The 27202-nt window shown below is 45.2% G+C and overlaps 1 protein-coding gene across 1 annotated transcript in view; it reads right to left on the bottom strand.

Annotated features, from left to right (window-relative positions):
- Window positions 1–27202, bottom strand: part of LOC118400943 (filamin-C-like) — a 78597-nt gene that overhangs the window by 5069 nt on the left and 46326 nt on the right. Inside the window, exons 18-37 of the mRNA XM_052474607.1 lie at window positions 26935–27108; window positions 25146–25308; window positions 24678–24838; window positions 20530–20697; window positions 20179–20299; window positions 19870–20026; window positions 19607–19796; window positions 19252–19520; window positions 15123–15219; window positions 14724–14864; window positions 13011–13139; window positions 12671–12844; window positions 12178–12339; window positions 11628–11831; window positions 11183–11335; window positions 10819–10941; window positions 2254–2511; window positions 1617–1889; window positions 1289–1426; window positions 162–277 (exon numbers count right to left, since the gene is read on the bottom strand). Of these exons, the coding sequence (XP_052330567.1) occupies window positions 162–277; window positions 1289–1426; window positions 1617–1889; window positions 2254–2511; window positions 10819–10941; window positions 11183–11335; window positions 11628–11831; window positions 12178–12339; window positions 12671–12844; window positions 13011–13139; window positions 14724–14864; window positions 15123–15219; window positions 19252–19520; window positions 19607–19796; window positions 19870–20026; window positions 20179–20299; window positions 20530–20697; window positions 24678–24838; window positions 25146–25308; window positions 26935–27108 (3371 nt within the window). The remainder of the gene's footprint in view (window positions 1–161; window positions 278–1288; window positions 1427–1616; window positions 1890–2253; window positions 2512–10818; window positions 10942–11182; window positions 11336–11627; window positions 11832–12177; window positions 12340–12670; window positions 12845–13010; window positions 13140–14723; window positions 14865–15122; window positions 15220–19251; window positions 19521–19606; window positions 19797–19869; window positions 20027–20178; window positions 20300–20529; window positions 20698–24677; window positions 24839–25145; window positions 25309–26934; window positions 27109–27202) is intronic.

Here is a 27202-nt window from a genome sequence, read left to right as displayed (position 1 = left end):
TGTTCTAACACAACACAATACATAATTATGTGATTGTGAGATTGTGTGTGTGTGTGTGTGTGTGTGTGTGTGTGTGTGTGTGTGTGTGTGTGTGTGTGTGTGTGTGTGTGTGTGTGTGTGTGTGTGTGTGTGTGTGTGTGTGTGTGTGTGTGTGTTCCTACCTGCAGGCTGGTGACAGTGAGTCGGCATGCCTCATCAGACAGCGTTGCTATGGGAACAACAAAGGGGCTGTCGGGGATGTGCTCGTTGTTGAACTTGATTGACACTTCATAGTCACCTGAGGACACACAGCGGAACCAGGGAGTTAGAGACAAATAACAGTGATCAGTTGATTGAAATCTAGTAGTAGGAACGGAGAAACACATGGCGTAAATTACATAAAAAGATCTCAGTTTAGTATGATCAGATCAATAGCTGTCATTGTCTCTGCTGAATATGAGAGCGTATCTGTTTCTTTGATAAACTGTGGGAAATACTGACACCTTGTAGTCAGTGTGTTTGTTTCTTACTGTGTCCTCATCCCTCTAACTGGGGACAATTGCTATGTAGCTTTTTAGACCAACTACTGCCTAGCCTACTGCTATGTAGCTTCTTAGTGCTATGTAGCTTCTTAGTGCTATGTAGCTTAGTGCTATGTAGCTTCTTTGGATTTTAAATGATACAATGTGGGTGACCCATTTAGAAATTACAGCACTTTTTGTACATGTTCCCCCCATTTTAGGGAACCAAAATAATTTAGACAAGTTTACTTATATGTGTAGTCAAAAGCTTAGTATTTGGTCACAAATTCCTTGCACGCAATGACTCCATCAAGCTTGTGACTCTACACATTTGTTGGATGCATTGGCAGTTCGTTTTGGTTGCGTTTCAGATTATTTTGTTCCCAAGAGAAATAAATGGTAAATAATATATTGTGTCATTTTGGAGTCATTTTAATTGTAAATAAGAATAGAATATGTTTTGGAACACTTCTACATTAATGTGGATGCTACCATGATTACGGATAATCGTGAATACACATACTGTATGAGTGAATTTGTTCAAATACTTTAGGATGAGGGGACTATCAACAAAAGTGCTGTAATTTCTAAACAGTTCCCCCGATATAGATGAAAATACCCTCAAATTAAAGCTGACAGTCTGCACTTTAACCTCACTCTCATAGTATAATTTGAAAGTGCTGGTGTACAGAGCCCTCCCCCCCCCCTCAAAAAATGTTTCACTGTCCAAATACTTTGTTAAATTTTTGGTCCTTGGAGCTGGATGGGGTTTTTCTACCCTATCTCACCTGGATCCTGTACAATGTAGACCACCCTACAGGATCCATCCTTCCTGTCTTCAAAGGAGATCTCAGCCTTACTGGGCCCCTCTACAGCGATGGACAGACCGCCTGCACCGGCCTCCCGCGTCCAGATACTAAACTCAGCTACGGGGAGGGAGGGAGAGAGAGAGAGAACGAGAGAGACGGGATTAACCTGGTTCAACTAAAGTAGGCAAAAAAATAACGTATTGAAAGTAAAACATTCTTCAAAAATATATGTGCTGTATGCAAAATCAGTGCTAGTTAGTGTAAAGGAAAGGACAAATACAACAGAGGGTCAGGTCAGACTACTTACTTGGTGCTCCTGCCACTCCTCTCTCCAGCCCAGTGCCTCCGGCCCGAACCTTGTGGGACCCTCCTTCTCCCAGGGGTCCCACTGTAAACTGGAAGGGACTTCCAGGGACATGCTGACCGCTGTACTTCACATTGACCGTGTGGGCCCCCATCTCCTGGGGCACGAAGCGGACACTGTAGGTGTTGTCCCCTCCATCTATGATCTCTGCCTGTTCTGTTTTACCCCCAGGGCTGGTAACCTGGGCCATCATACTACCCTTGGTAGCGGTTTCACCTAGGGGAGGGAGGAGCGAAGGATAGGGGGTGTCGACTGGCTGGGAGAAAAAAGGTTCTTCGGCTGTCCACATAGGAGAACTCTTTGAAGAACCCTTTTTGGTTCCAGATACAACACTTTTGGGATCCATGATCCCTTTTCACAGAGAAAGGAACCCAAAAGAGTTCTCCTCTGTGGACAGCTGACGAAACCTTTTGTTATCAGTTTTCTTTTACGAGTGTAGTTGAAACAACCATATATCGATTATGATCATTGCAAGTAAAACCTTGTTCAATATTGTCGCTATCTGTAAAATCAGTAAAAGAAAAACAAGTACAACCGTTGAGTGTTAGTAAATTTGTACTTTGTCTTCATTCATTCTCACCTGGTGTGACTGTAGCGGGTATCCCAGCGAAGCTAGCCAGACTCTCTCTGCCCAGGAACTCTCCAAAAACATCTTTGAATGGACTGGCTCCTCCTGTTCCTCCCGTCTGGGTGCTCTCTTCAACCCTCACCTCCCTCTTCGTCTCGCCGCCCCGCATCTTGCTGATCTCCGTGCGCTCCTTGCGTGTGTACGTGTCGCTGCTGCGTGTGAATGTGCGCGTCATCCTCTCCTGGGCTGAAACCATCTGGAACCAGTTTCCTATTGGTGGAGAGAGAGCAGGGATGGTTAGTGTTTGGTTAGTCTTAGATGCAAGCTATACTTGAAGACTTGTGCTAGCTATCTTAGCTTTAAAGGCAGCGAGCAAAAAAGCTGTATGAAATTTGATCGAGAGTCAAGTGATAGGGGTAACAACCACTGTAGTGTTCATTCTATAGATGATATGAACACACTTCAGCACCATGAGAGCAATACTTGAACACATTGTGACCATGTTTAAAATGAAATACAAATCTAAATGTGTTTGTCACATGCTTCGCTAACAATGCTTATTTACTGGTACTTTTTAAAAAATGCAAATTTAAAGAAAAAATGTTAACAAAAATATTGAAATAGTGACAAGAGGAATAAATACAGAATACTGAATAACAATGATGAGTAAAACTAATATGGTTATATACAGGGAGTACCAGTAGCACGTCGATGTTCAGGTGTAGGATGTTATTGGATTAGCTATGTACAATACAGTGCATTGGGAAAGTATTCAGACCCCTTGTCTTTTTCCACATTTTGTTACGTTACAGCCTTATTCTAAAATTGATTTTTTTTATCCTCAATCTACACACAATAACCTAAAATGAAAATGGATTTTTAGAATTTTTGGCAAATTTATGAAAATAAAATAAATATGATTTACATAAGTATTCAGACCCTTTGCTAAGACATTTACATTTACATTTAAGTCATTTAGCAGACGCTCTTATCCAGAGCGACTTACAAATTGGTGCAAACACCTATGACAACCAGTGGAACAGCCACTTGCATCTAAATCTTGTTGGGGGAAGAAGGGGGGTGAGAAGGATCACTTACCCTTACTTACCCTATCCTAGGTATTCCTTGAAGAGGTGGGGTTTCAGGTGTCTCCGGAAGGTGGTGATTGACTCCGCTGTCCTGGCGTCGTGAGGAGTTTGTTCCACCATTGGGGGCCAGAGCAGCGAACAGTTTTGACTGGGCTGAGCGGGAACTGTACTTCCTCAGTGGTAGGGAGGCGAGCAGGCCAGAGGTGGATGAACGCAGTGCCCTTGTTTGGGTGTAGGGCCTGATCAGGGCCTGGAGGTACTGAGGTGCCGTTCCCCCTCACAGCTCCGTGGCGAGCACCATGGTCTTGTAGCGGATGCGAGCTTCAACTGGAAGCCAGTGGAGAGAGCGGAGGAGCGGGGTGACGTGAGAGAACTTGGGAAGGTTGAACACCAGACGGGCTGCGGCGTTCTGGATGAGTTGTAGGGTTTAATGGCACAGGCAGGGAGCCCAGCCAACAGCGAGTTGCAGTAGTCAAGACGGGAGATGACAAGTGCCTGGATTAGGACCTGCGCCGCTTCCTGTGTGAGGCAGGGTCGTACTCTGCGGATGTTGTAGAGCATGAACCTACAGGAACGGGACACCGCCTTGATGTTAGTTGAGAACGTCAGGGTGTTGTCCAGGATCACGCCAAAGCGCTCTGGGAGGAGGACACAATGGAGTTGTCAACCGTGATGGCGAGATCATGGAACGGGCAGTCCTTCCCCGGACGGAAGAGGAGCTCCGTCTTGCTGAGGTTCAGCTTGAGGTGGTGATCCGTCATCCACACTGATATGTCTGCCAGACATGCAGAGATGCGATTCGCCACCTGGTCATCAGAAGGGGGAAAGGAGAAGATTAATTGTGTGTCGTCTGCATAGCAATGATAGGAGAGACCATGTGAGGTTATGACAGAGCCAAGTGACTTGGTGTATAGCGAGAATAAGAGAGGGCCTAGAACAGAGCCCTGGGGACACCAGTGGTGAGAGCGCGTGGTGAGGAGACAGATTCTCGCCACGCCACCTGGTAGGAGCGACCTGTCAGGTAGGACGCAATCAAGCGTGGGCCGCGCCGGAGATGCCCAACTCGGAGAGGGTGGAGAGGAGGATCTGATGGTTCACAGTATCGAAGGCAGCCGATAGGTCTAGAAGGATGAGAGCAGAGGAGAGAGAGTTAGCTTTAGCAGTGCGGAGCGCCTCCGTGATACAGAGAAGAGCAGTCTCAGTTGAATGACTAGTCTTGAAACCTGACTGATTTGGATCAAGAAGGTCATTCTGAGAGAGATAGCGGTAGAGCTGGCCAAGGACGGCACGCTCAAGAGTTTTGGAGAGAAAAGAGAGAAGGGATACTGGTCTGTAGTTGTTGACATCGGAGGGATCGAGTGTAGGTTTTTTCAGAAGGGTGCAACTCTCGCTCTCTTGAAGACGGGAGGACGTAGCCAGCGGTCAGGGATGAGTTGATGAGCGAGGTGAGGTAAGGGAGAAGGTCTCCGGAAATGGTCTGGAGAAGAGAGGAGGGGATAGGGTCAAGCGGGCAGGTTGTTGGGCGGCCGGCCGTCACAAGACGCAAGATTTCATCTGGAGAGAGAGGGGAGAAAGAGGTCAGAGCATAGGGTATGGCAGTGTGAGCAGAACCAGCGGTGTCGTTTGACTTAGCAAACGAGGATCGGATGTCATCGACCTTCTTTTCAAAATGGTTGACGAAGTCATCTGCAGAGAGGGAGGAGGGGGGGATTCAGGAGGGAGGAGAAGGTGGCAAAGAGCTTCCTAGGGTTAGAGGCAGATGCTTGGAATTTAGAATGGTAGAAAGTGGCTTTAGCAGCAGAGACAGAGGAGGAAAATGTAGAGAGGAGGGAGTGAAAGGATGCCAGGTCCGCAGGGAGGCGAGTTTTCCTCCATTTCCGCTCGGCTGCCCGGAGCCCTGTTCTGTGAGCTCGCAATGAGTCGTCGAGCCACGGAGCGGGAGGGGAGGACCGAGCCGGCCTGGAGGATAGGGGACATAGAGAGTCAAAGGATGCAGTAAGGGAGGAGAGGAGGGTTGAGGAGGCAGAATCAGGAGATAGGTTGGAGAAAGTTTGAGCAGAGGGAAGAGATGATAGGATGGAAGAGGAGAGAGTAGCGGGGGAGAGAGAGCGAAGGTTGGGACGGCGCGATACCATCCAGTAGGGGCAGTGTGGGAAGTGTTGGATGAGAGCGAGAGGGAAAAGGATACAAGGTAGTGGTCGGAGACTTGGAGGGGAGTTGCAATGAGGTTAGTGGAAGAACAGCATCTAGTAAAGATGAGGTCAAGCGTATTGCCTGCCTTGTGAGTAGGGGGAAGGTGAGAGGGTGAGGTCAAAAGAGGAGAGGAGTGGAAAGAAGGAGGCAGAGAGGAATGAGTCAAAGGTAGACGTGGGGAGGTTAAAGTCGCCCAGAACTGTGAGAGGTGAGCCGTCCTCAGGAAAGGAGCTTATCAAGGCATCAAGCTCATTGATGAACTCTCCGAGGAACCTGGAGGGCGATAAATGATAAGGATGTTAAGCTTGAAAGGGCTGGTAACTGTGACAGCATGGAATTCAAAGGAGGCAATAGACAGATGGGTAAGGGAGAAAAGAGAAAGACCACTTGGGAGAGATGAGGATCCCGGTGCCACCACCCGCTGACCAGAAGCTCTCGGGGTGTGCAGAACACGTGGGCGGACGAGGAGAGAGCAGTAGGAGTAGCAGTATTATCTGTGGTGATCCATGTTTCCGTCAGTGCCAAGAAGTCAAGGGACTGGAGGGAGGCATAGGCTGAGATGAACTCTGCCTTGTTGGCGCAGATCGGCAGTTCCAGAGGCTACCGGAGACCTGGAACTCCACGTGGGTCGTACGCGCTGGGACCACCAGATTAGGGTGGTCGCGGCCCACGCGGTGTGGAGCGTTTGTATGGTCTGTGCAGAGAGGAGAGAACAGGGATAGACAGACACATAGTTGACAGGCTACAGAAAAGGCTACGCTAATGCAAGGAAATTGGAATGACAAGTGGACTACACGTCTCGAATGTTCAGAAAGTTAAGCTTACGTAGCAAGAATCTTATTGACTAAAATGATTAAAATGATACAGTACTGCTAAAGTAGGCTAGCTGGCAGTAGCTGCGTTGTTGGCACTACACTAATCAAGTCGTTCCGTTGAGTGTAATAATTTCTACAGTGCTGCTATTCGGGAGCTAGCTGGTTAGCTAGCAGTGTTGTTAACGTTACGTTGAGTTAAAAGAACGACAATAGCTGGCTAGCTAACCTAGGAAATCGGTCTAGACTACACAATTATCTTTGAAACAAAGACGGCTATGTAGCTAGCTATGTAGCTAGCTACGATCAAACAAATCAAACCGTTGTACTGTAATGAAATGAAAATGTGATACTCCTGACCGGTGATTGAATTCGAATCAGTAAACGTGTGGTGACGTTGGCTAGCTGTTAGCTGTTGGCTAGCTAGCAGAGTCTCCTACGTTAAGGACGACAAATAGCTGGCTAGCGAACCTCAGTGAATTAAGATAATCACTCCAAGGCTACACACACTAAACTACACAATTATCTTGGAAACAAAGACAGCTATGTAGCTAGCTAACACTGAACTAATCAAGTCGTACAGTTGAGTGAATAGCACTACAGTGATGCTAATCTGTGTGCGTTAGCTAGCGTTGCTAGCTCCTGGGCGAATAGCAGTAAGGCTACGTTAGGGCGACGAAATACGATAATTATGCAATTATCTCTGATACAAGGACGGCTAAGTAGCTAGCTAAGAAGAATTGCTAAGATTAGACAAATCAACCTTTGTACTATAATGAAATGTAATGAAAAAGTTATACAACCTGCAGAGCGAAGTGCGAAGAGACTCGAAATTGAGCTCAGGTGGATCCTGTTTCCATTGATCATCCTTGAGATGTTTCTATATAATAATATAATAATAATATATGCCATTTAGCTGACGCTTTTATCCAAAGCGACTTACAGTCATGTGTGCATACATTCTACGTATGGGTGGTCCCGGGAATCGAACCCACTACCCTGGCGTTACAAGCGCCATGCTCTACCAACTGAGCCACAGAAGGACCACTTGATTGGAGCCCACTTGTGGTAAATTCAATGGATTGGACATGAAATTATTTGGTAAGGTCCCACAGTTGACAGTGCATGTCAAATCAAAAACCAAGCCATGTTGACGAAGGAATCGTTCGTAGAGCTCCGAGATATTATTGTATCGAGGCACAGATCTAGGGAATGGTACCAAAAAATGTCTGCATGTCCAGCAAGACTCAAGAGCTGGCAGCCAGGCCAACCTGAGCAATCGTGGGAGAAGGGCCTTGGTCAGGGAGGTGACAAAGAACCCGATGGTCACTCTGACAGAGCTCTAGAGTTCCTCTGTGGAGATGGCAGAAGCTTCCAGAACGACAACCATCTCTGCAGCAATCAGGTCTTTTTGGTAGAGTGGCCAGACGGAAGCCTCTCCTCAGTAAAAGGCACACGACAGCCCGCTTGGAGTTTGCCAAAAATCACCGAAAGGACTCTCAGGGCATGAGAAACAAGATTCTCTGGTCTGATGAAACCAAGATTGAACTCTTTGGCCTGAATGCCAAGCGTCACATCTGGAGGAAACTTGGCACCATCCCTACGGTGAAGCATGGTGGTGGCAGCATCATGCTGTGGGGATGTTTTTCAGGAGCACGGACTGGGAGACTAGTCAGGATTGAGGGAAAGATGAATGGAGAAAAGTACAGAGATATCCTTGATGAAAACCTGCTCCAGAGTGCTTCGGGACAATGTCCTTGAGTGGCCCAGCCAGAGCCCTGACTTGAACCTAATCGAACATCTCTGGAGAGACCTGAAAATGGCTGTGCAGCGACGCTCCGCATCCAAACTGACAGAGCTTGAGAGGATCTGCAGAGAAGAATGGGAGATACTCCCAAAATACAGGTGTGCCAAGCTGTAATCACTGACAAAGGTGCTTCAACAAAGTACTGAGTAAAGGGTCTGAATACTTAAGTAAATTGGAATTTTTTAAATATTTGCATAAATGAAAAAAAAAAACGGTTTTTGCTTTGACATTATGGGGTATTGTGTGTCGAGTGATGAGGAAAACAAGGTGACAAAGAGGTGACAAAACAATTTAATCCAAAGAGGAAAACAATTTAATCCATTTTAGAATAATGCTGAAGCGTGACAAAATGTGGAAAAAGTTAAGGGGTGTGAATACTTTCCAAATGCACTGTAGGTGGTATAAAGTGACTAGGAAACAGGATAGATAATTGACAGTAGCAGCAGCGAGTAGCCATTTGATTAGTTATTTTGCAGTCTTGTTTGTTTAGCAGTCTTATGGCTTGGTGGTAAAAGCTGTTCAGGGCCCTGTTGGTTCCAGACTTGATGCACTGGTACCATTTTCCGTGCGGTAGCAGAGAGAACAGTCTATGGCTTGGGTGGCTGGAGTCTTTGACAATTCTTTGGGCCTGCCTCTGACACCACCTGGTATGGAGGCAGGGAGCTTGGCCCCAGTGATGCAATGGCCATACTCACCACCCTCTGTAGCAGTTGCTGTACCAAGTAGTGATGCAGCCAGTCAAGATGCTCTCAATGGTGCAGCTGTAGAACTTTTTGAGAATCTGAGGGCCCATGCCAAATATTTTCAGCCTGCTGAGGGGGGAGAGGTGCTGTCGTGCCCTCTTCACGACTGTGTGGGTGTGTGTGGATTATGTAAATTCCTTAGTGATTTGGACACCAAGAAACTTGAAGCTCTCGACCCACTCCACTACAGCCCCATCGATGTGGATGGGGGAGTGCTTGCTCCTCAGTTTCCTGTAGTCCATGATCAGCTCCTTTGTCTTGCTAACATTGAGTGAGAACTTGTTGTTCTGGCACCACTCCCAGGTCTCTGACCTCCCCTTATAGGCTGCCTCATCGTCGTTGATGATCAGTCCTACCACCGGCGTATCATCAGCAAACATGATGATGGTATTGGAGTCGTGCATGGCCACGCAGTCGTTGGTGAACAGGGAGTACAGGAGGGACTAAGCACACACCCCTGAGAGACCCCTGTGTTGATGATCAGCGTAGTGGATGTGTTGTTGCCTACCGTCATCGCCTAGGGGGCGGCCCATCAGGAAGTCCAGGATCCAGTTGCAGAGGGAGATGTTCAGTCCTAGGGTCCTGAGCTTGGTAATGAAGTTGGAGGGGACTATGGTGCTAAATGCTGAGCTGAAGTCAATGAACAGCATTATTATATTTCAAGGCAATAGATGTGAGGGTTACAGGGTGATATTCATTTAGGCAGGTTACCTTGGTGTCCTTGGGCACGGGGGTGGGGACTATGGCACTGGGACTATGGTGTTCAGCTTGAAACATGGTATTGGTATTACAGACCCGGTCAGGGATAAGTTGAAAATTTCAGTGAAGACACTTTCAAGCTGGTCAGTGCATGCTCTAAGTATGTGGCCTGGTATTCCGTCTGTCTCCGCAGCCTTGCGAATGCCAACCTGTTTAAAGGTGTTACTCACATACGGAGAGAGAGATCACACAGTTGTCTGGAACAGTTGTTGCTCTCATGCATGACTCAGTGTTGTTTGCCTCGAAGCGAGCATAGAAGGCATTTAGCTCATCTGGTAGGCTTGTGTCACTGGGCAACTCACAGCTCAGTTTCCTTTTGAAATACATGATAGTTTGCAAGCCCTGCCACATCCGTCGAGCATCAGAGCCGGCGTAGTGGGATTCGATCTTAGTCTTATATTGATGCTTTTCCTATTTGATGGCTCATCAGAGGTCATTGCAGGATTACTTATAAGCGTCCGTATTAGTGTCCCGCTCCTTGAAAGCGGCAGCTCAAGCCTTTAGCTCAGTGCGAATGTTACCTGTAACCCATGGCTTCTGGATCTGGTATGTAAGTACTGTACAGTAACTCTGGGGGCGATGTCGTCAATGCACTTATTAATTGAAGCCAGTTACTGATGTGGTAAACTCCTCAATGTTATCGGATGAATCCTGGAAGATATTAAAATCTGTGCTAGCAAAACAGTCCCGTAGTTTAGCATCCGATTCATCAGACCACTTCTGTATTGAGCAAGTCACTTGTACTTCCTGTTTGAGTTTTTGCTTATAAGCAGGAAGCAGGAGAATAGAATTTATGGTCTGGTGATGGTTTTTGTGTATGGAATAAAGGTGATCTAGAGTTTTGTCACCTCTAGTTGCACGGGTGACATGCTGGTAAAAATGAGGTAAAACGGATTTAAGTTTTCCTGCATTAAAATCACTGGCCATGACAAACACTGCCTCTGAATGTGCATTTTCTTGTTTGCTTATGACCCTATACAGGTTGTTGAGTGTGGTCTTAGTGGCAGCATCAGTTTGTGGTGGTAAATAGACAGCTACAAAACATATAGATGAAAACTCTTGGGAAATAGTATGGTCTGTAGCTTATCATGAGGTATTGTAATTCAGGCGAGCAAAGACCTGAGACTCCCTTAACATTAGATATCGCGCACCAGCTGTTGTTAGGCTGTGCTCACCAGGGATTTTGAGGTTGAGGCCACAGGCGCTGCCAATAGAAGCGATGGCGGGGGCAGTTCTCTTCCTGGTGATGCTCTCCTTCATCCTTCCTTCTCCTGTCACCTTCACTGTGAAAGGACTTCCTGAGGATCAGCCAATCAGAGAGTACCAGCAACAGCCAATTAGTGAGGTCAGGGAGAAGTGTATTAGCCAAGGAGAGGTCCGAAACCGGAATTGGCGCAGATAAAAAAAATCACAGGTAACAGTGATTGACAATGTTGTTTCGATAATGAAACGCAATCTCACCTAAACCAAGTTAATTTACGGATTTGACACATTTTTGATAACATTTACAAAACTGAAGTAAGACAAAGAAACACTAACCTGGGATGTGCTTGTCAGAAAACTTGATGTTGATGATGTGGTTGCCTGGCTCTGTGGGGCAGTAACTGACTCTGCACGTCCCATCCTCCACAACCTCACAGTTAATATCCACTTTACTCGGACCCTCGATCGACAACCCCAGACCACCATAACCTGAAGAAAAAGAGAAAGACGTAAGGCAATGGAGAGAGCATTGTATCTGTCAATGAACTTTATCAGATATGGGTTAGATTAGCTTAAAAGAACGATATACCCATTTTGAATGTTGATGCGAAACTCGTCATACCGGCTGTATTTCTTGCCTGCTTGAACAGCGAATAGGTCAGACACACATGAACACTTGAAATGACTCTGGGAATCGATAGAACATCACTTAGTGATGCACAAAAACTATAAACATTCAAAATGGGTGAATCTTTCCTTTAATATGTCTAACGTGCCTTACCTGCATCCCTAGTGTCCACAAAGAACTCAGCCATTTTGAAGGTGTGTGCCTCCACCAGTCCTTTACCAAAGGCCTTGACCCTACTGGCCTCGCCAATATCTGACTGGCCAACCTGGATCTTGAAAGGGCTGTTGGTCACGTGCTTACCGTTCTTCTTCACGCTCACCTCGTGCTCTCCCACCTCCTTAGGGGTGAAGGAGATACCTGCAGATGGAGAGATGGAGGAGAGGAGTGTGTAAGTAGATATTTGAACAGAATATTTAAACGGGGATTAGTTAAAGGATTCACAAATTCTGACATCATTTTATGCTTCAAGAAAGTTGAACTCAGTGCTGTCTGTCTGTCTGTCTGTCTGTCTGTCTGTCTGTCTGTCTGTCTGTCTGTCTGTCTGTCTGTCTGTCTGTCTGTCTGTCTGTCCCAAGACTGATGGTTCACACGGAGAAAAATATACTTTGCTTCAGAGTAAGGAAACTAAACCATTTATTCTACCCACCAGCGCCATGTTATTGAAAGTCTCTAGCTCAGGCCAGACTAGTGGGTAGTATCTCACCTATGTGTCTGCTGGGCAGTCTCTTGAGCAAACACGGCTCTTCGTTGCCTGATGGAGCTCTGATATTAGCCGTCAGCAGACTCAGGTCAGACTCTGTGATCTTCAGTGACAAGTCTGCTGCTGTCCCCACGTTGAGCTGGGATGTCCTGATAGAGTCATCACCTTGATAGAGAGAAATGGAAAATAGATTGACAAACCATTTATTAACATTTACTAACTACATAATAACATGTATTAACCATTTACTTACCATTAACTAACAGTTACTAACATGTACAAACAATTACGAACATTCACTCACAATGACTGACCATTTACTTACACTTACAAATCATTTGCTAACCCTTTACTAACCATCCCGAATACCATTTTACGTAGAGCCCTACAACACATATGATTGATCAATATACCAGTGATTTCAAGGCAAAAGTATGAGTGGCATTGTGACTGTATGTGGGTGCACCCCTGAGTGTTCTGGTCCAGACCCACTCACCAGTGATTTTAGCTGTGAAGGGGCTGCCGGCTATGTGTTTGTTGTCAAACTTGACAATGATCTTGTAGTCTCCTGGTGAGGTGGGCAGGTAGGATACAGTACAGGTTCCATCCTTATTGTCTTTACAGGTGATCTTTGCCTTAGAAGGACCCTCCACCGCTAGGGATAAACCACCTGTAGGGGGGAAGAAAGAAAGAAAGAGAGAGAGATCTACTCAACTATCTACATAGGATTAGATGGAGAAATGTTTTCCCATCATTGTGGACAGGGGGGATACAAGTCAATAAAACTGTGTTCCAAAAGTATTGGTTTAAATAAGAAAAATAGTCAGAAGAAGTACCTTCTCCAGCGTTCTTGGTGACCACAATGAAAGTGACAGGTTTGTTGATGGACCCTTGACAGAGACCAGGGCCGTATGCTGTCACCAGACCACTGTTCATAGCATCCACATAGAACTGGAGGGGGCTTCCTGTGAGGGGGAGAGATTTAATGGAGGGAATGGACCATCAGAAAAAAGTTTATTTAACATTCATTTAACATTCATTTACATAAATACGCCTGTTTAAACACCTGAGCTGTCACGTGTGCTCCCTTTCTGGCCTCTAGGTCACCAGGCTGCTCGTTATGGCGCACACCTGTCATCATTGTTACGCGCACCTGGGCATAATCAGACTCACCTGATTATGATTATCACTTCCCTGATTACCTTCTCTATACAAGTATACGTCACTCCCTTTCGTACCTTCCCCAGGTGTTAGTGTTTCTGTTCCTGTCAGTTCTGTGCATTGTTGTTCGTGTTTCTTATTTTTGTATTATGTTGGGTTTATTTATTAAAACACTCACTCCCTGAACTTGCTTCCCGACTCTCAGCGCACATTGTTACAAAATAACGCCTTACCTAAGGGAAGCATCATTCTTTTTTTTCTTTTTTTCTGGTGGGAATTTGGTCGGGTCTGGGAACCGCTACAGGCTCTCATGCCTCAGACAGATCTAAAGGCTACCCTGCCTCCGTCGGTTCGTCAGGCTCTCATGCCTCAACCGGATCACCAGGCTCCGCTGCCTCAGCCGGCTCGTCTGGCTTTCATGCCTCAGCCGGATTGCCAGGCTCAGGTTCCAGCGCCCCAGAACTCGCTGGGGAGGGGGTACCGTCACGTATGCTCTCTCTCCTGCGCTCTAGGTCGCAATGCTCCCGCTTCTCAGCCGGACTGACAGGTTTCCTGCGCCTCAGCAGAAGTGACCGGTCTGCTCCTGATCCACGGGATCATCATTTTGGTCGGTGTCCTGCGGCTGGAGCCACGAGTCGGGGAGGGGATACTGTCACATGTGCTCCCTCTCTGGCCTCTAGGTCACCAGGCTGTTCGTTCCCCAGGCGTTATTTATTAAGACACTCACTCCCTGAACTTGCTTCCCGGCTCTCAGCGCACATCGTTACACGAGCTGGATTTTTTGTTGTTGAAATATAAACATAAGAGTATTAATTGAGCATAACTACTTAAATTGAGTCTGGGTTTAGTTTGAAGACAGGCTAACATAAGGTGTTTTCTCCTCTGGTTTTGACAGACACATAGTACCTGTAACGGTTGTCGTCTTCCTCTTCTGAGGAGGAGTAGGAAATATCGGACCAATATGCAGTGTGGCAAGTGTTCATCATATTTATTACACTGAACACAGGAAACAAACGAACAAGCGAATAAAGAAAAAACAAAACAGTCCCGAATGGTGAAAAACACTGAAACGGAAAATAACCTCCCACACCCAAGAGTGGGAAAACAGGCTACCTAAGTATGGTTCTCAATCAGAGACAACAATTGACAGCTGCCTCTGATTGGGAACCATACCAGGCCAAATACATAGAAATATAAACACAAGAACAAAACATAGAATGCCCATCCCCAACTCTCGCCCTGACCAACCTAAAGTAGAAACATACAAAAGGAACTAAGGTCAGGACGTGACAGTACCTGGGATGTGATTACCTGGGATGTGATTACCTGGGATGTGATTACCTGGGATGTGATTACCTGGGACGTGACAGTACCTGGGATGTGATTACCTGGGATGTGATTTCCTTCATACTTGATGTCCATCTCGTGCAGACCGTTTTCAGTAGGGTTGGATTTAACTGTGATGGTCCCATCAATGTCATTTATTATGTAGGGATGGGCAGTCTTACCGTAGGGCATACGCACCTCACCTGGAAATTCCAGGAAAGGAAAGTGAGTGTGTCATTGTGTCAGAAACAGTGAGAGTATCTACAGGTACCAGTGTACTGTTTTATGTGTTAATGAGTATCTGTTAAGATTACAACATTCTGTAAAGTTTCCCAAATTTCCCCCAAATCCTGATCCGGATAATCTTTGCACCCTTGCATAAGCAGAGAGGGAATCCTTTAACTGGGGTTTTGGGGGGAAACCTGGGAAATTTGGGAAAGTTTCCGGAAAAGTCCCTGTACCTGTGATCGGTCCCTGCTGTACAGTGAACGGGATGACCAGGTTGAGAGGGCGGAACTGATCCATGCCGTCACTAAGGACAATGGGCTCATTTGTTGCCTAAAAGGGCATATGATACATGTACGAGTAACTATAGCAAGCTATGTCTATACAAAGTAAAAATTTAACTTTAATGCAGCCTTTTTGACTCAGTTAAAATGTTGTTAAACACTTATAAGACATTATAAAGATTCATACATGATAACAACAAGTTATAAAGCATTAAGTGAAGTATTACCCAATGTTAGTATTGTCCCCCAGAATGCTCCACACCACTCTCTCAACAGACCCCCTTCCCCCCAATTCGTGTCTCTGATTCAGGAGAAATGTATTTCTATTCCTGTGATACCCACCTAGCTACTTAAGATCAATACACTAACTGTAAGTCACTGTGGATAAGAGTGTCTGCTAAATGACTACCTGAAAATTACATTTACATTTTAATCAAATTTTTGCTATTCTGTAGCTCTGGCAACTATGTGTCTGTTTTCTATCCCAGTTCGCTCCTCTCCCTGTAGGCTATACAGACACTCCCCACTCCTTGGCTGCTACCCTAATTTACTGTACCCTGGGCGCATAACCCATGTGGAATTCCTGGTCTCTGGTGTTTGGAACTGCCGATCTGCAGTCAAGAACGCCCGAGTTCATCTCAGTCTATACTGCGCTTCAGTCCCTTAACTTTTTGGCACTGATGGAGACATGGATCACCCCAGACAACACTACTACTCTAGCTGCTCTCTGTTCATCTGATTATGTTGTATTTCATAGTCCGAGAGCATCTGGTCGTCGTGGTGGTGGCACATGGCTACTCATTTCTCCTAAGTGAATATTTTGGATTTTTCTCCCTCTCTCATCTGTCCATCCCCTCATTTGAATTCCATGATGTCACTGTCACTTGTCCACTCAAGCTTAACATTGTTGTCATCAATCGCCCACCAGGTGCCCTTAGAGAGTTCCTCAATGAGCTTGACACCATGATAAGCTAATTTCCTGACGATGGCTCACCGCTCTTCATACTTGGTGACTTCAACCTTCTGACGTCTGACTTCGATTCATTTCTTTCCAACTCTCTCTTTCCCCTCATTGCCTCTTTTGACCTCAACCTTTCCCAGACCTCTCCCACTCACAAGGCAGGCAATACGCTTGACCTCATTTTTACTAAAGGCTGTTTGCCGTTCTAATCTCACTGCAACCCCGCTCCAGCTCTCTGATCACAACTTTGTTTCCTTTTCTGTCTTCCTCTCCTCCAAACCTAGCCACTCAGGCCCTAGCCAGATGGTCCTACGCCGTCGCAATCTTCGCTCTCTCTCCCACTACTCTCTCCTCTTATCCTATTTTCTCTCCCTTCTGCTACATTATTATCCCTCCTGTCTCCTGATTCTGCTCTTCAACCCTACTCTCCTCCCTTTTTCTCATCCTATGACTCGTACTGTCCCCTTTCTTACCAGCCGGCTTGGCCCTCCCCTCCTGCTCCGTGGCTGAGTGACTCATTGCAAGCTTACAAAACAGCATGTGGGCAGCTGAACAAAATTGGAGGAAAACTAACATTCCAGAGGATCTATCATCCCTTCACTCCCTCCTATCTACCTTCTCTTCCTCTGTATCCACTGTTAAAGCCACTTTCTACTCTACATTTCAAGCTTCTGCCTCTAACCCTAGGAAACTCTTTTCCACCTTCACAGCCTTCCTTTTTCTTCACCTCCTCCCCCTCCCTCCTCCATCTCTGCAGACTTTGTCAACCACTTTGAAAAGGTTGACAACATCCGCTCCTCATTCACTCAGCCTATTGAGTCCACTGGTCCCACTCACACAGAACTACCCTACTTCTTGACCTCTTTTCCCCCTCTCTCTCCAGATTAAATCCTGCAACTAGTGTGGTCCGAACGCACGACAACCTACCCACTCGACCCCACCCCCACCCCCCCTCCCATTTCCAGACCATCTCTGGAGACCTTCTCCCATTCCTCACTTCCCTCATCAACTCATCCCTGACCACTGACTGCGTCCCCTCTGACTTCAAAATTGCCTGAGTCACTCCCCTCCTCAAAAAACCAACACTCGACTCCTTTGTCGTAAAAACTACAGGCCGGTATCCCTTTGTTCTGTACTTTCCAAAATACACGAGCATGCTGTCTCTAACCAACTCTCTCGTTATCTCTCTCAGAACAACCTTCTTGACTCTAACCAGTCCTGCTTCAAGATGGGTCACTCAACCCGAAACTGCTCTTCTTCGTGTCATGGAGGCTCTCTGCACTGCCAAAGCTAAATCTCTATACTCTGTTCTCATCCTCCTACATCTATCCACTGCCTTCGACACATCGAAACATCAAATCGACCCTCTCAGGGCTGGGCATCTCTGCACACTCTTGGGTTGCATCCTACCTGGCAGGCCGATCCTACCAGGTGATGTGGAGAGGATCTGTGTCTGCACTACGTACTTTCACGACTGGTGTCCCCCAGGGCTCGGCCTCTTCTCTCTATATACCAAGTCACTCAGCTCTGCCATATCCTCACATAGTCTCTCCTATCATTGCTATGCGGATGACACTCAACTACTTTTCTTCTTCCCCCCTTCTGACACTCAGGTGGCGACACGCATCTCTGCGTGCCTGGCAGATATACCAGCTTGGATGTCGGCCCACCACCTCAGGCTCAACCTCGACAAGACGAAGCTGCTCTTCTTTCCGGGGAAGGCCTGCCCACTCAAAGACCTCTCCATCACAGTTGACAACTCCAAAGTGTCCCCCTCCCAGAGTGGATATCCTTTGCCGAGACCCAGGACAACACCCTGTCGTTCTCTGTCAACATAAAAGCAGTTACTCGCTCCTGCAGGTTTATGCTCTACAACATCCGTAGAGCACGACCCTACCTCACACATGAAGTGGCGCAGGTCCTAGTCCAGGCACTTGTCATCTCCCATCTGGACTACTGCAACTCGATGTGGTCTGGGCTCCCGCTTGTGCCATCAAACCCCTGCAACTATTCCAGAATGCTGCAGCCAACCTGGTGTTCAACTTTCCCAAGTTCTCCCATGTCACCCCACTCCTCCGCACACTCCACTGGCTTCCAGCCGAAGCTCGAATCCACTACAAGACCATAGTACTTATCAACTGAGTAGCAAGAGGAACTGCTCCTCCCTTCAGACTATGCTCAAACCCTACACCCACACCTACACCTCTGCCACCTCTGGTCTTTTGGCTCCCGCTCTTACCAGTCCAAGCTCTTCTCTGCCCTGGCACACCAATGGTGGAACCAGCTTCTCCCTGTAGCTAGGACAGCAGAGGCCCTACCCATATTCTGAAAACATCTGAAACCCTATCTCTTGAAAGAGTATCGTAAATAATCCCACAGCACCCTCCGTCGCACTCGCTTACTATGACTGTGATATGTGGTTGTCCCAACTAGCTACAGTATCTTAATAAGATGAATGCACTAACTATAAGTTGTTCTGCGTAAAAACGTCTGCAAAAGACACAGACGTTTCTTCTGAAACTTGTCAGTCTATTCTTGTTCTGAGAAATGAACGCTGTGTACTACTCCCTTCACAGAACAGCCGAAACTGGCTCCAACCAGAATAAAAAGAGGAGTGGGAGGCCCCTTTAAACAACGGAGCAAGCCTTCATTTCTCAGAACAAGAATATATTGACAAGTTTCAGAATAAAGTTCTTTGTTTCTGGCCATTTTGAGCCTGTAATCGAACCCACAAATGCTGATGCTCCAGATACCCAACTAGTCTAAATAAAGCCAGTTTAATTGCTTCTTTAATCAGGACAACATTTTTCAGCTGTGCTAACATAATTGAAAAAGGTTTTTCTAATCATCAATTAGCCTTTTAAAATTGGAACACGAGTGATGTATGCCTATGTACAGAGGCCCATTAGGTAGATATTCCATAACAAATCAGCCGTTTCCAGCTAAAATAGTCAATTACAACATTAATAATATCTACACTATATATGTGATCAATTTGATGTTATTTTAATGGACAAAAATTGTGCTTTTCTTTTAAAATCTTAGTGACCCCAAACTTTTGAATAGTAGTGTGTATATATATTAATTAACACACATCTATATTACTAATATGTACTCAACCGTAACATGGAAGGGGCTCTTGGGTATGTGCTGTCCTCCGAAGCGGATGGTGATGACGTATTTTCCTGGTTCTGGAGCAGTGTAGTAGATGTCGAAGGTTCCATCACGGTTCTCCTGCACATCCATGTCTAGCTCCACCCCCTCTGGGGTCATGACCGAGCAGGTCACCTTGCCCTTCCCAGCAGCCTTTGTGTCCACAGAGATGATGGCCTCCTCGTGCACCTGCATCTTAGTCAGACCTGATGCCAGGGCATGTCCTCCGATAGACACTGGGAATAAGGAGAGAGAAAATGGTCAGACTATTGAAAAGAGAAAATAAAATAGAAGAGAAGGGAAGGGAAAATGAGAGGTGTACCAGTGAGCAGACACTTGCTGGCGTCTCCAGTGGGCAGGGCTAAGATATGGTAGGGAGAGTAGGGGATCTCATCGCCTCCATACTTGATCATGATTGTGTAAGGGCCGGTGGAGTCTGGTACGTAAGACACTGTGTAGGTCCCATCTCTGTTATCATAGATGGTAGCCTTCTTTGGCTTGCATTCTTGGTCCTACAGGGGAAGAGGATGTTAATGTGTGTGGGGTGTGTGTGGGGGGGTGGGGTGGGGGTGGGGGGTTACCCACCAGTATTTGTACAGTGAGCAGTCCCTCTCCTGCGTCGCGGGCATCAATGGTGAACTCCACTGGCAGGCTGGCGGGCACACCTGACTTGTCCAGACCTGGACCGCTTGCACAAACCTTACTGGCATCATGACCAGGCTGAGATCTCACCTTGAATGGACTGTGGACAGCGAGAGAGAGAGAGCAAAAAAATATAAATACAGTATATATATTTCATGACCCTATTGAAAATGTATGAAATGCCTACAGAAAAGTAAATGAGGATATTAGTAAGGGTTTCCGGTAAATCTAGTTTTGTCCAGTCTGTCTCACCTGCGAGGAACCTCCTGGTCTCCATATTTAACTGACACAGTGTAAGGGCCATCACGAACTGGAGTGTAGTTGACTGTGTGTGTACCATCACTGTTATTTTTTACAGCAACAGGCTCTGAACCTATGGGGAAAAGAGGACAGATTAGCTACATTCAAATAAGTCACTATATGTAAACATTCATGTGTGTGTGTGTGTGTGTGTGTGTGTGTGTGTGTGTGTGTGTGTGTGTGTGTGTGTGTGTGTGTGTGTGTGTGTGTGTGTGTGTGTGTGTGTGTGTGTGTGTATGGGTGTTTTTTATATTTGAGCGTGTGCATGTGTGAGTAAAGTCAAGTATGTAGAGTTCCTCTTACCTGATGGTCCTATGAGACTGACCTCCAGATTTGCCTGTCCTGCCTGTATAGTGTCCACAGTAAAGGTCTGAGGTAGGTGGGCTCTGACTCTGTCACCCAAACCTAGGCCTGAACATTTCACCTTACTGGGATCCACCACATCCCTCACTGGCACGCGGAACGGACTGCCTGCAGAAGACACATGGAGAGACACTGTATGGTCAGCTTTTTTATTAGGATGACAGGGAAGAAGGCAATCAGAGGCAGCCAGTGGAAGAGAGAGATATTGAGAAGTATTGGATATTGTGTTTTTGTGGTGTTTTTATCGTGAGAGCTGGGGTAAGATTTTCACTATTCATTATGCATAGCAAATAAACTTGAAACTTGTATTATGGTGATGATTCTGCTGCTTCTTCTCCATGCAGTGTGTAAGTGTATGTGTTTGTATGTGTTTGTATGTGTGTTTATGTGTGTTTATGTGTGTTTATGTGTGTTTATGTGTGTTTATGTGGGGACTATTAATTATTGGACCATCAATTGTTCCTCCCTGTATTATACTCACGCTAAAATGTTTATTCTATTCTACTGAGCCATTCACTTTATGTTAGGAGTCTTATCTGTTATTAAATCTTATTGTTGTTGCATTGTCGAGAAGGAACCTGGCAAGTAAGCATTTCTTTGGACGGTGTAAACCAAGGATGGGCAACTGGCAGCCCGTGAACTGTTCTTTTGTGGGTCTGCGGATCAATTTTCAAAAACTTCACATACACACAAAACAATTAAAAAAAAAATAATGATAAATAAAAATAAAAAAAAAATATATATATATATATATATATATATATATGTGTATATAGTGCCTTCAGAAAGTATTCAGACCCCTTGACTTTTTCCACATTTTGTTAAGTTTCAGCCTTAATCCAAAATTGATTAAATAAAATAAAAAATGCTCAGCAATCTACGCACAATACCCCATAATGATTAAGCGAAAACAGGTTTTTAGAAATGTTTGCAAATTTGTCAAAATAAATAAATAATTAGGGAAATAGCTTATTTAGATAATTATTCAGTTGCTTTGCTATGAGACTCGAAATTGAAACTTGATTGGAGTCCACCTGTGGGTATATATAAAGACGCTTTTATCAATTGATTGCATACATTCATGATTTGGAAACCCACTACCCTGGCGTTACTTGCCTACCAACTGATAAAGGTCATGATTTGGAAAGGCACAGTTGCCTATATAAATGCATGTCAGCATGCAGAAAAACCAAGCCATGAGGTCAAAGGAATTGTCTGTAGAGCTCAGACTGGATTGTGTCGAGGCACAGATCTGAGGAAGGGTACCAAAACATTTCTGCGGCAAGGTATGAGGAGGGAAAAAAATTACATCAATTGTACAATAATGATGTAACGTAACAAAATGTGGGTTCTGAATACTTTTCGAATGCACTGTATACATTTAAAGTGTCGGTCCCATGTTTCATGAGCTAAAAAAAAAAAAAGTCCCAGAAATGTTCCATATTCACAAAAAGCTTATTTTCCCAAATGTTGTGCACAAATGTGTTTACATCCCTTTTAGGGAGCATTTGTCTCAAGATAATCCATCCACCTGACAGATGTGGTATATCAAAGAAGCTGAATAAACAGCATGCTCATTACAAAGGTGCACCTTGTGCTGGGGGTGGTAAAAGGCCACTAAGGCCGCCCCATCCCGCATGCGGGATCGTGACTACAGCCTCAAGCTCATTACCATAACGCAACATTAGCGATTTCTGAAAATTGCAAAATAAATGAAATAAATATGCCTGTCCTCAAGCTTATCATTTTCTTAACAATCCTGTCGTCTCAGATTTTCAAAATATGCTTTAGAACCAGAGAAAATCAATAATTTGTGTAAGAGTGGTGATAGCTAGCTTAGCATTTAGCGTTAGCATTTAGCACGTAACATTCACAAAAACCAGCAAAGGGATCAAATAAAATAATTTACCTTTGAAGAACTTCAGATGTTTCAATGAGGAGACTCTCAGTTACATAGCAGATGTCCAGTTTTTCCTGAAAGATGCTTGTGTAGGACACAACGTTCCGTTTTGTTACTATGCATTTGGCTACCGAAACTAACCGAAAATTCAGTCACCTAAACGTCAAACTTTTTCCGAATTAACTCCATAATATCGACTGAAACATGGAAAACGTTGTTTGAATCAATCCTGAAGGTGTTTTGTCATATATCTCTTCATTGAAATGCCAGTCCTAGAAGCGTGCATTCTTCTCTGATTCGGATGGAAAAATACTGGGACCTGACTTTTGCGCACCAATTTCCACGCAGACACCATGCGGGACACTTGGTAATTGTAGGCTCTTATGGGCAATCTTCCAATGATATGCCTACAAATACGTCACAATGCTGCAGACACCTGGGGAAACGATAGGAAGTGTCCGTTCATTCCTGTCGCATTCACAGCCATATAAGGAGATCATGGAAAACGTGCCTCCAGAAATCCTGTTGATTTCCTGGTCACTCAAACATCTTGGTTTTGCCTGTAGATTTTGTTCTATGGCACTCACAGTGAAAATCTTTGCAGTTCTGGAAACGTCAGAGTGTCTTCTTTCCAAAACTATCAATTCCAAGCATATTCGAGCATCTTTTCGTGACAAAATATTGCGCTAAAAACGGGCACGTCTTTTTATCCAAAAATGAAATACTGCCCCTATAGGTCTAAATGTGCAGTTTTGTCTCACAACACAATGCCATAGATGTCTGAAGTTTTGAGGGAGTGTGCAATTGGCATGCTGACTGCAAAAATGTCTGCCAGAGCTGTTGCTAGAGAATTTTATGTTCATTTCTCTACCATAAGCCGCCTCCAACGTCATTTTAGAGAATTTGGCAGTGCGTCCATCCAGACTTACAAACGCAGACCACATGTAACCCTGCCAGCCCAGGACCTCCACACCCGGTTTCTTCGCCTGCTGAGACCAAGCCACGAGACAGTTGATGAAACTGTGGGATTGCACAACCGAAGACTTTCTGCACATACTATCAGAAACCGTCTCAGGGAAGTTCATCTGCGTGCTCGTCGTCCTTACCAGGGTTTTTCCTGACCGCAGCTCGGCGTCATAACCGACTTCAGTGGGCAAATGCTCACCTTCCATGGCCACTGGCACGCTGGAAGAGTGTGCTCTTCATGGATGAATCCCGTTTTCGTCCTGGAGTATGGCGTCCTGTGGGCGACCATTTTTCTCCTGTCAACGTTGTCAAAAGAGTTCTCCATGGTGGTGGTGGGGTTATGGTATGGGCATGTATAAGCTAAGGACAACTTAATCCGCCTCCATCACCTCATCATGTTTCAGCATGATAAGGCACGGCCCTATGTTGCAAGGATCAGGAACACAAATCCTAGAAGCTGAAAATGTCCCAGTTCTTCGCCTGCATACTCACCAGACATGTCACCCATTGAGCATGTTAGGGATGCTCTGGATCGACGTGTACGACAGTGTGTTTCAGTTCCCACCAATATCCAGCAAGTTCCATTGAAGAGGAGTGGGACAGCATTCCACAGGACACAATCAACAGCCTGATCAACTCTATGCAATTTTGAAATTTGGTTGTGTATCAGCAGATTTTCTATTGTTATGTTAGTCACTGACAGTCACTCAATTTAGCCAATATCTAGCCTGCTGTCAAAACTTGAGGTAATCATGGTAAAAATACTGACCGGGAGGCCCCCAATGATTTTGTTAGTCACGCTCACTAATATATCACAATCAAAACTACAAACATGTCTCTCTCCACCTTATGGCAAAATGAATAGAATTGCAGGAAATTAGCTGTTAAACTGCAAATTATTCTCTCCGCCCCATAGCAAAATTGCATGAAATTAAAAATAAATACAAATAAATCTTCTCTCTGCAACTTGTATAGAATTGCAGGAAATTCACTTTAAACCTTTAGTTTTCTCTCCGCAGTCATTTAGCCAGCCATGGCTGTATGGCTGTATGTGGGTGTATGGATGTGGGTACACAGACCCACGAGCCACTGCGGCCCCTCATGGTGAGTTCAGATGTTTTGTGGCCCCCGCCCACATCAGCTGCCCATCCTTGATGTATAACATGTGTATCCTGTACATACGACTAATACAACTAGAGTGTGTATGTGTATGAGCCTTTACCTGGAATGGGGTGTCCTCCGAAGTTGATATTGACGTCGTACTCTCCAGGTGTGAAGGGTACGTACTCTACGCTGCAGCTGCCATCTTTGTTATCTTTACAGGTCATTTTTGCCTCTGACGCTCCCTCTATGGTCAGGCCCAGGCCTCCAGTACCAGCACCCCTAGAGAACACAGACAATGATCAACTTTAATGGTAATTTCACATCAATTACATTGCTTTCATAGGAAAGGCTTTGTCATTTTCGGAAGAATTGAAAGACATTGGATTCGTGAATGATTTTCCTGTGATCATGTGTTCTTATGTGCTTAACTAGCTAAAATGTTATTGTCATCAATAAACCACATGGGAGCATAGGTTGCAGTGTGCTGTCTCTTTTGAGCATTTACTGAACAGATTATTTGATATCCAGCACCTGCTCAGAAACATTGGCTGTGTGTATGCAATCTTTTCCTTTGCTGTGATTGTACCTGGTCTCGACGGTGAAGCAGTTGGGTGTGTTGATGAGTCCTCCCTCGAGCCCTGGCCCGTAGGCCCTGACCCGGGTGGGGTCACATCCCTCCACCACTGACACCCTGAAGGGACTCTTAGGGATGGCCACCTCGTCATACAGTACCTCAATCACATGCATACCTGGAACAGACAGACCAATCAGATGGTTTCAATATCTAACAGTGCTGTGTGTGTGTCGTGCTCTCAGTGGACAGATACACATGATTACAGGTGATTACATTTTATGGCAGATATACTGTACATGATGTTGTATGATGGCCAAGCTGGTGTTACTATGCAGGGCAATTAAGTTATATCTATCTAAGACGATTTTCAATGTATTTCTGATATTTTATCACGAGTGAACCTTTCTTCCTAAGATTCGTTCAGATAATGAATGAGACGTGGTAACTATGGAGATGTGAGACTAATCATTAATACACAAAAATAACACATCTTCCCCCCGTTGTTATACCGTAATAACATTAACTTGACAGAACTCTATTAACACCTCCAGCTAGCCATTACTCCTGTATCTGAGAGAAGAGGCTCAGAGAAGGACAGAGCAGAGCATATATACCTGTTCTGTTCCAGCACTAACTCTATTTAAAAAGCCCTCTCCCCTCTCTGCCTCTCTTCTCTAAACCCCTCAGATCACCTCCTCTGCCTCGTTCTGTATTTATACCCTTTCTATCTACTCTATCTATCTAGTCCTAAATGAACCCTCCGCTCAAACACCTGCATTGTGTCCAGCCACCCACCACCCGCCAACCCCTCTTTTACGCTACTGCTACTCTCTGTTCGTCATATATGCATAGTCACTTTAACCATATCTACATGTACATACTACCTCAATCAGCCCGACTAACCGGTGCCTGTATATATGTTATGGGATTTTTATGAATAATGACTAAATGATGTATACATTTAACGTAGAACTACAACTAACATAATTCTATCCTGTCTGATGAAGAATATTTGTACATAGGCAAAGCGGAAGTGTTAACAGACTACTTGTGACAGACAACTTGTGACCACAGTGAAACTAACAGCAGGAAAGATGTCTTGCCCCCACCCAGGGAGGGGAGAAACCATTGGACTTGCAGTAGATTGTGTAACATGTGGTAGCATATGATAAGCAATATGTATGTGTTGGAATGGAATTGAAAAGCAGCTTTGACATTGTCTGAGAGGAGGAGGGACATTTATGACGAAATGAGAGGTGTACATGAAATGATGGGCAGAGCTCTCGAGAATAAACGTAACTGACTATTGTGGACTGGTCTGTATCTCATTCATTTCAACCAGAACCTTACAACTTCTGGGTCACAGACTGAGGATTCTAATTGAAGTTCAGCTTATGAACCTTGAGAATATATTTCTCCTAACAATATAGCATCCCTACTGTTATTCTTCACTGTATTTTTACTATTGTTATTATTTCTTTACTTACCTATTGTTCACCAAATACCCTTTTTGCACGGATGGTCAGAGCCTGTAAGTAAGCATTTCACTGTAAGGTCTACAACCTGTTGTATTCGGCGCACGTGACAAACGTTGATTTGATTTGAAAATATCTCGCTATCACTCTTTTCAAGGATTCCTTGTTGAACAAAACTTGCCCTCTATACATCTACGTTGTATACATCTACGTTTTCCCTTTATGGTCCTTGGAGTCGGCTACCTATTAAACATATCCTACCAAGCAACCTAACTTTAGCTATCAGAAAGATTTCGGAAAAGTTTTCATCTTCTACATGTTCTTACCGTCCTCATAGGCGGTGTATTCCACTCTGAAGGTTCCGTCTCCCCTGTTTGTGATGTAGGTGTCTGTGTTGGTGCCTGAAGGGTTGATGATGCATGCTTTCAAGTGGTCACCGAAGGTCTTGGGCATTTTGCGGGCATCCACAATGAAGTGAGTGGTAACCTCCTTGATGACACCTACAGACATAGAGGATCGCAAGGAAGGATCACAAGCTACTGTAATTGTTAGCATGTAATTGTTAGCTACAGTAGTGTTAGTAACCTTTTCCAG

The sequence above is a fragment of the Oncorhynchus keta genome, chromosome 22, assembly GCF_023373465.1.
Source record: "Oncorhynchus keta strain PuntledgeMale-10-30-2019 chromosome 22, Oket_V2, whole genome shotgun sequence".
NCBI lineage: Eukaryota > Metazoa > Chordata > Actinopteri > Salmoniformes > Salmonidae > Oncorhynchus > Oncorhynchus keta.
Note: the sequence above shows the minus strand (reverse complement) of the source record. Positions and strands in the feature narration are given on the sequence as shown.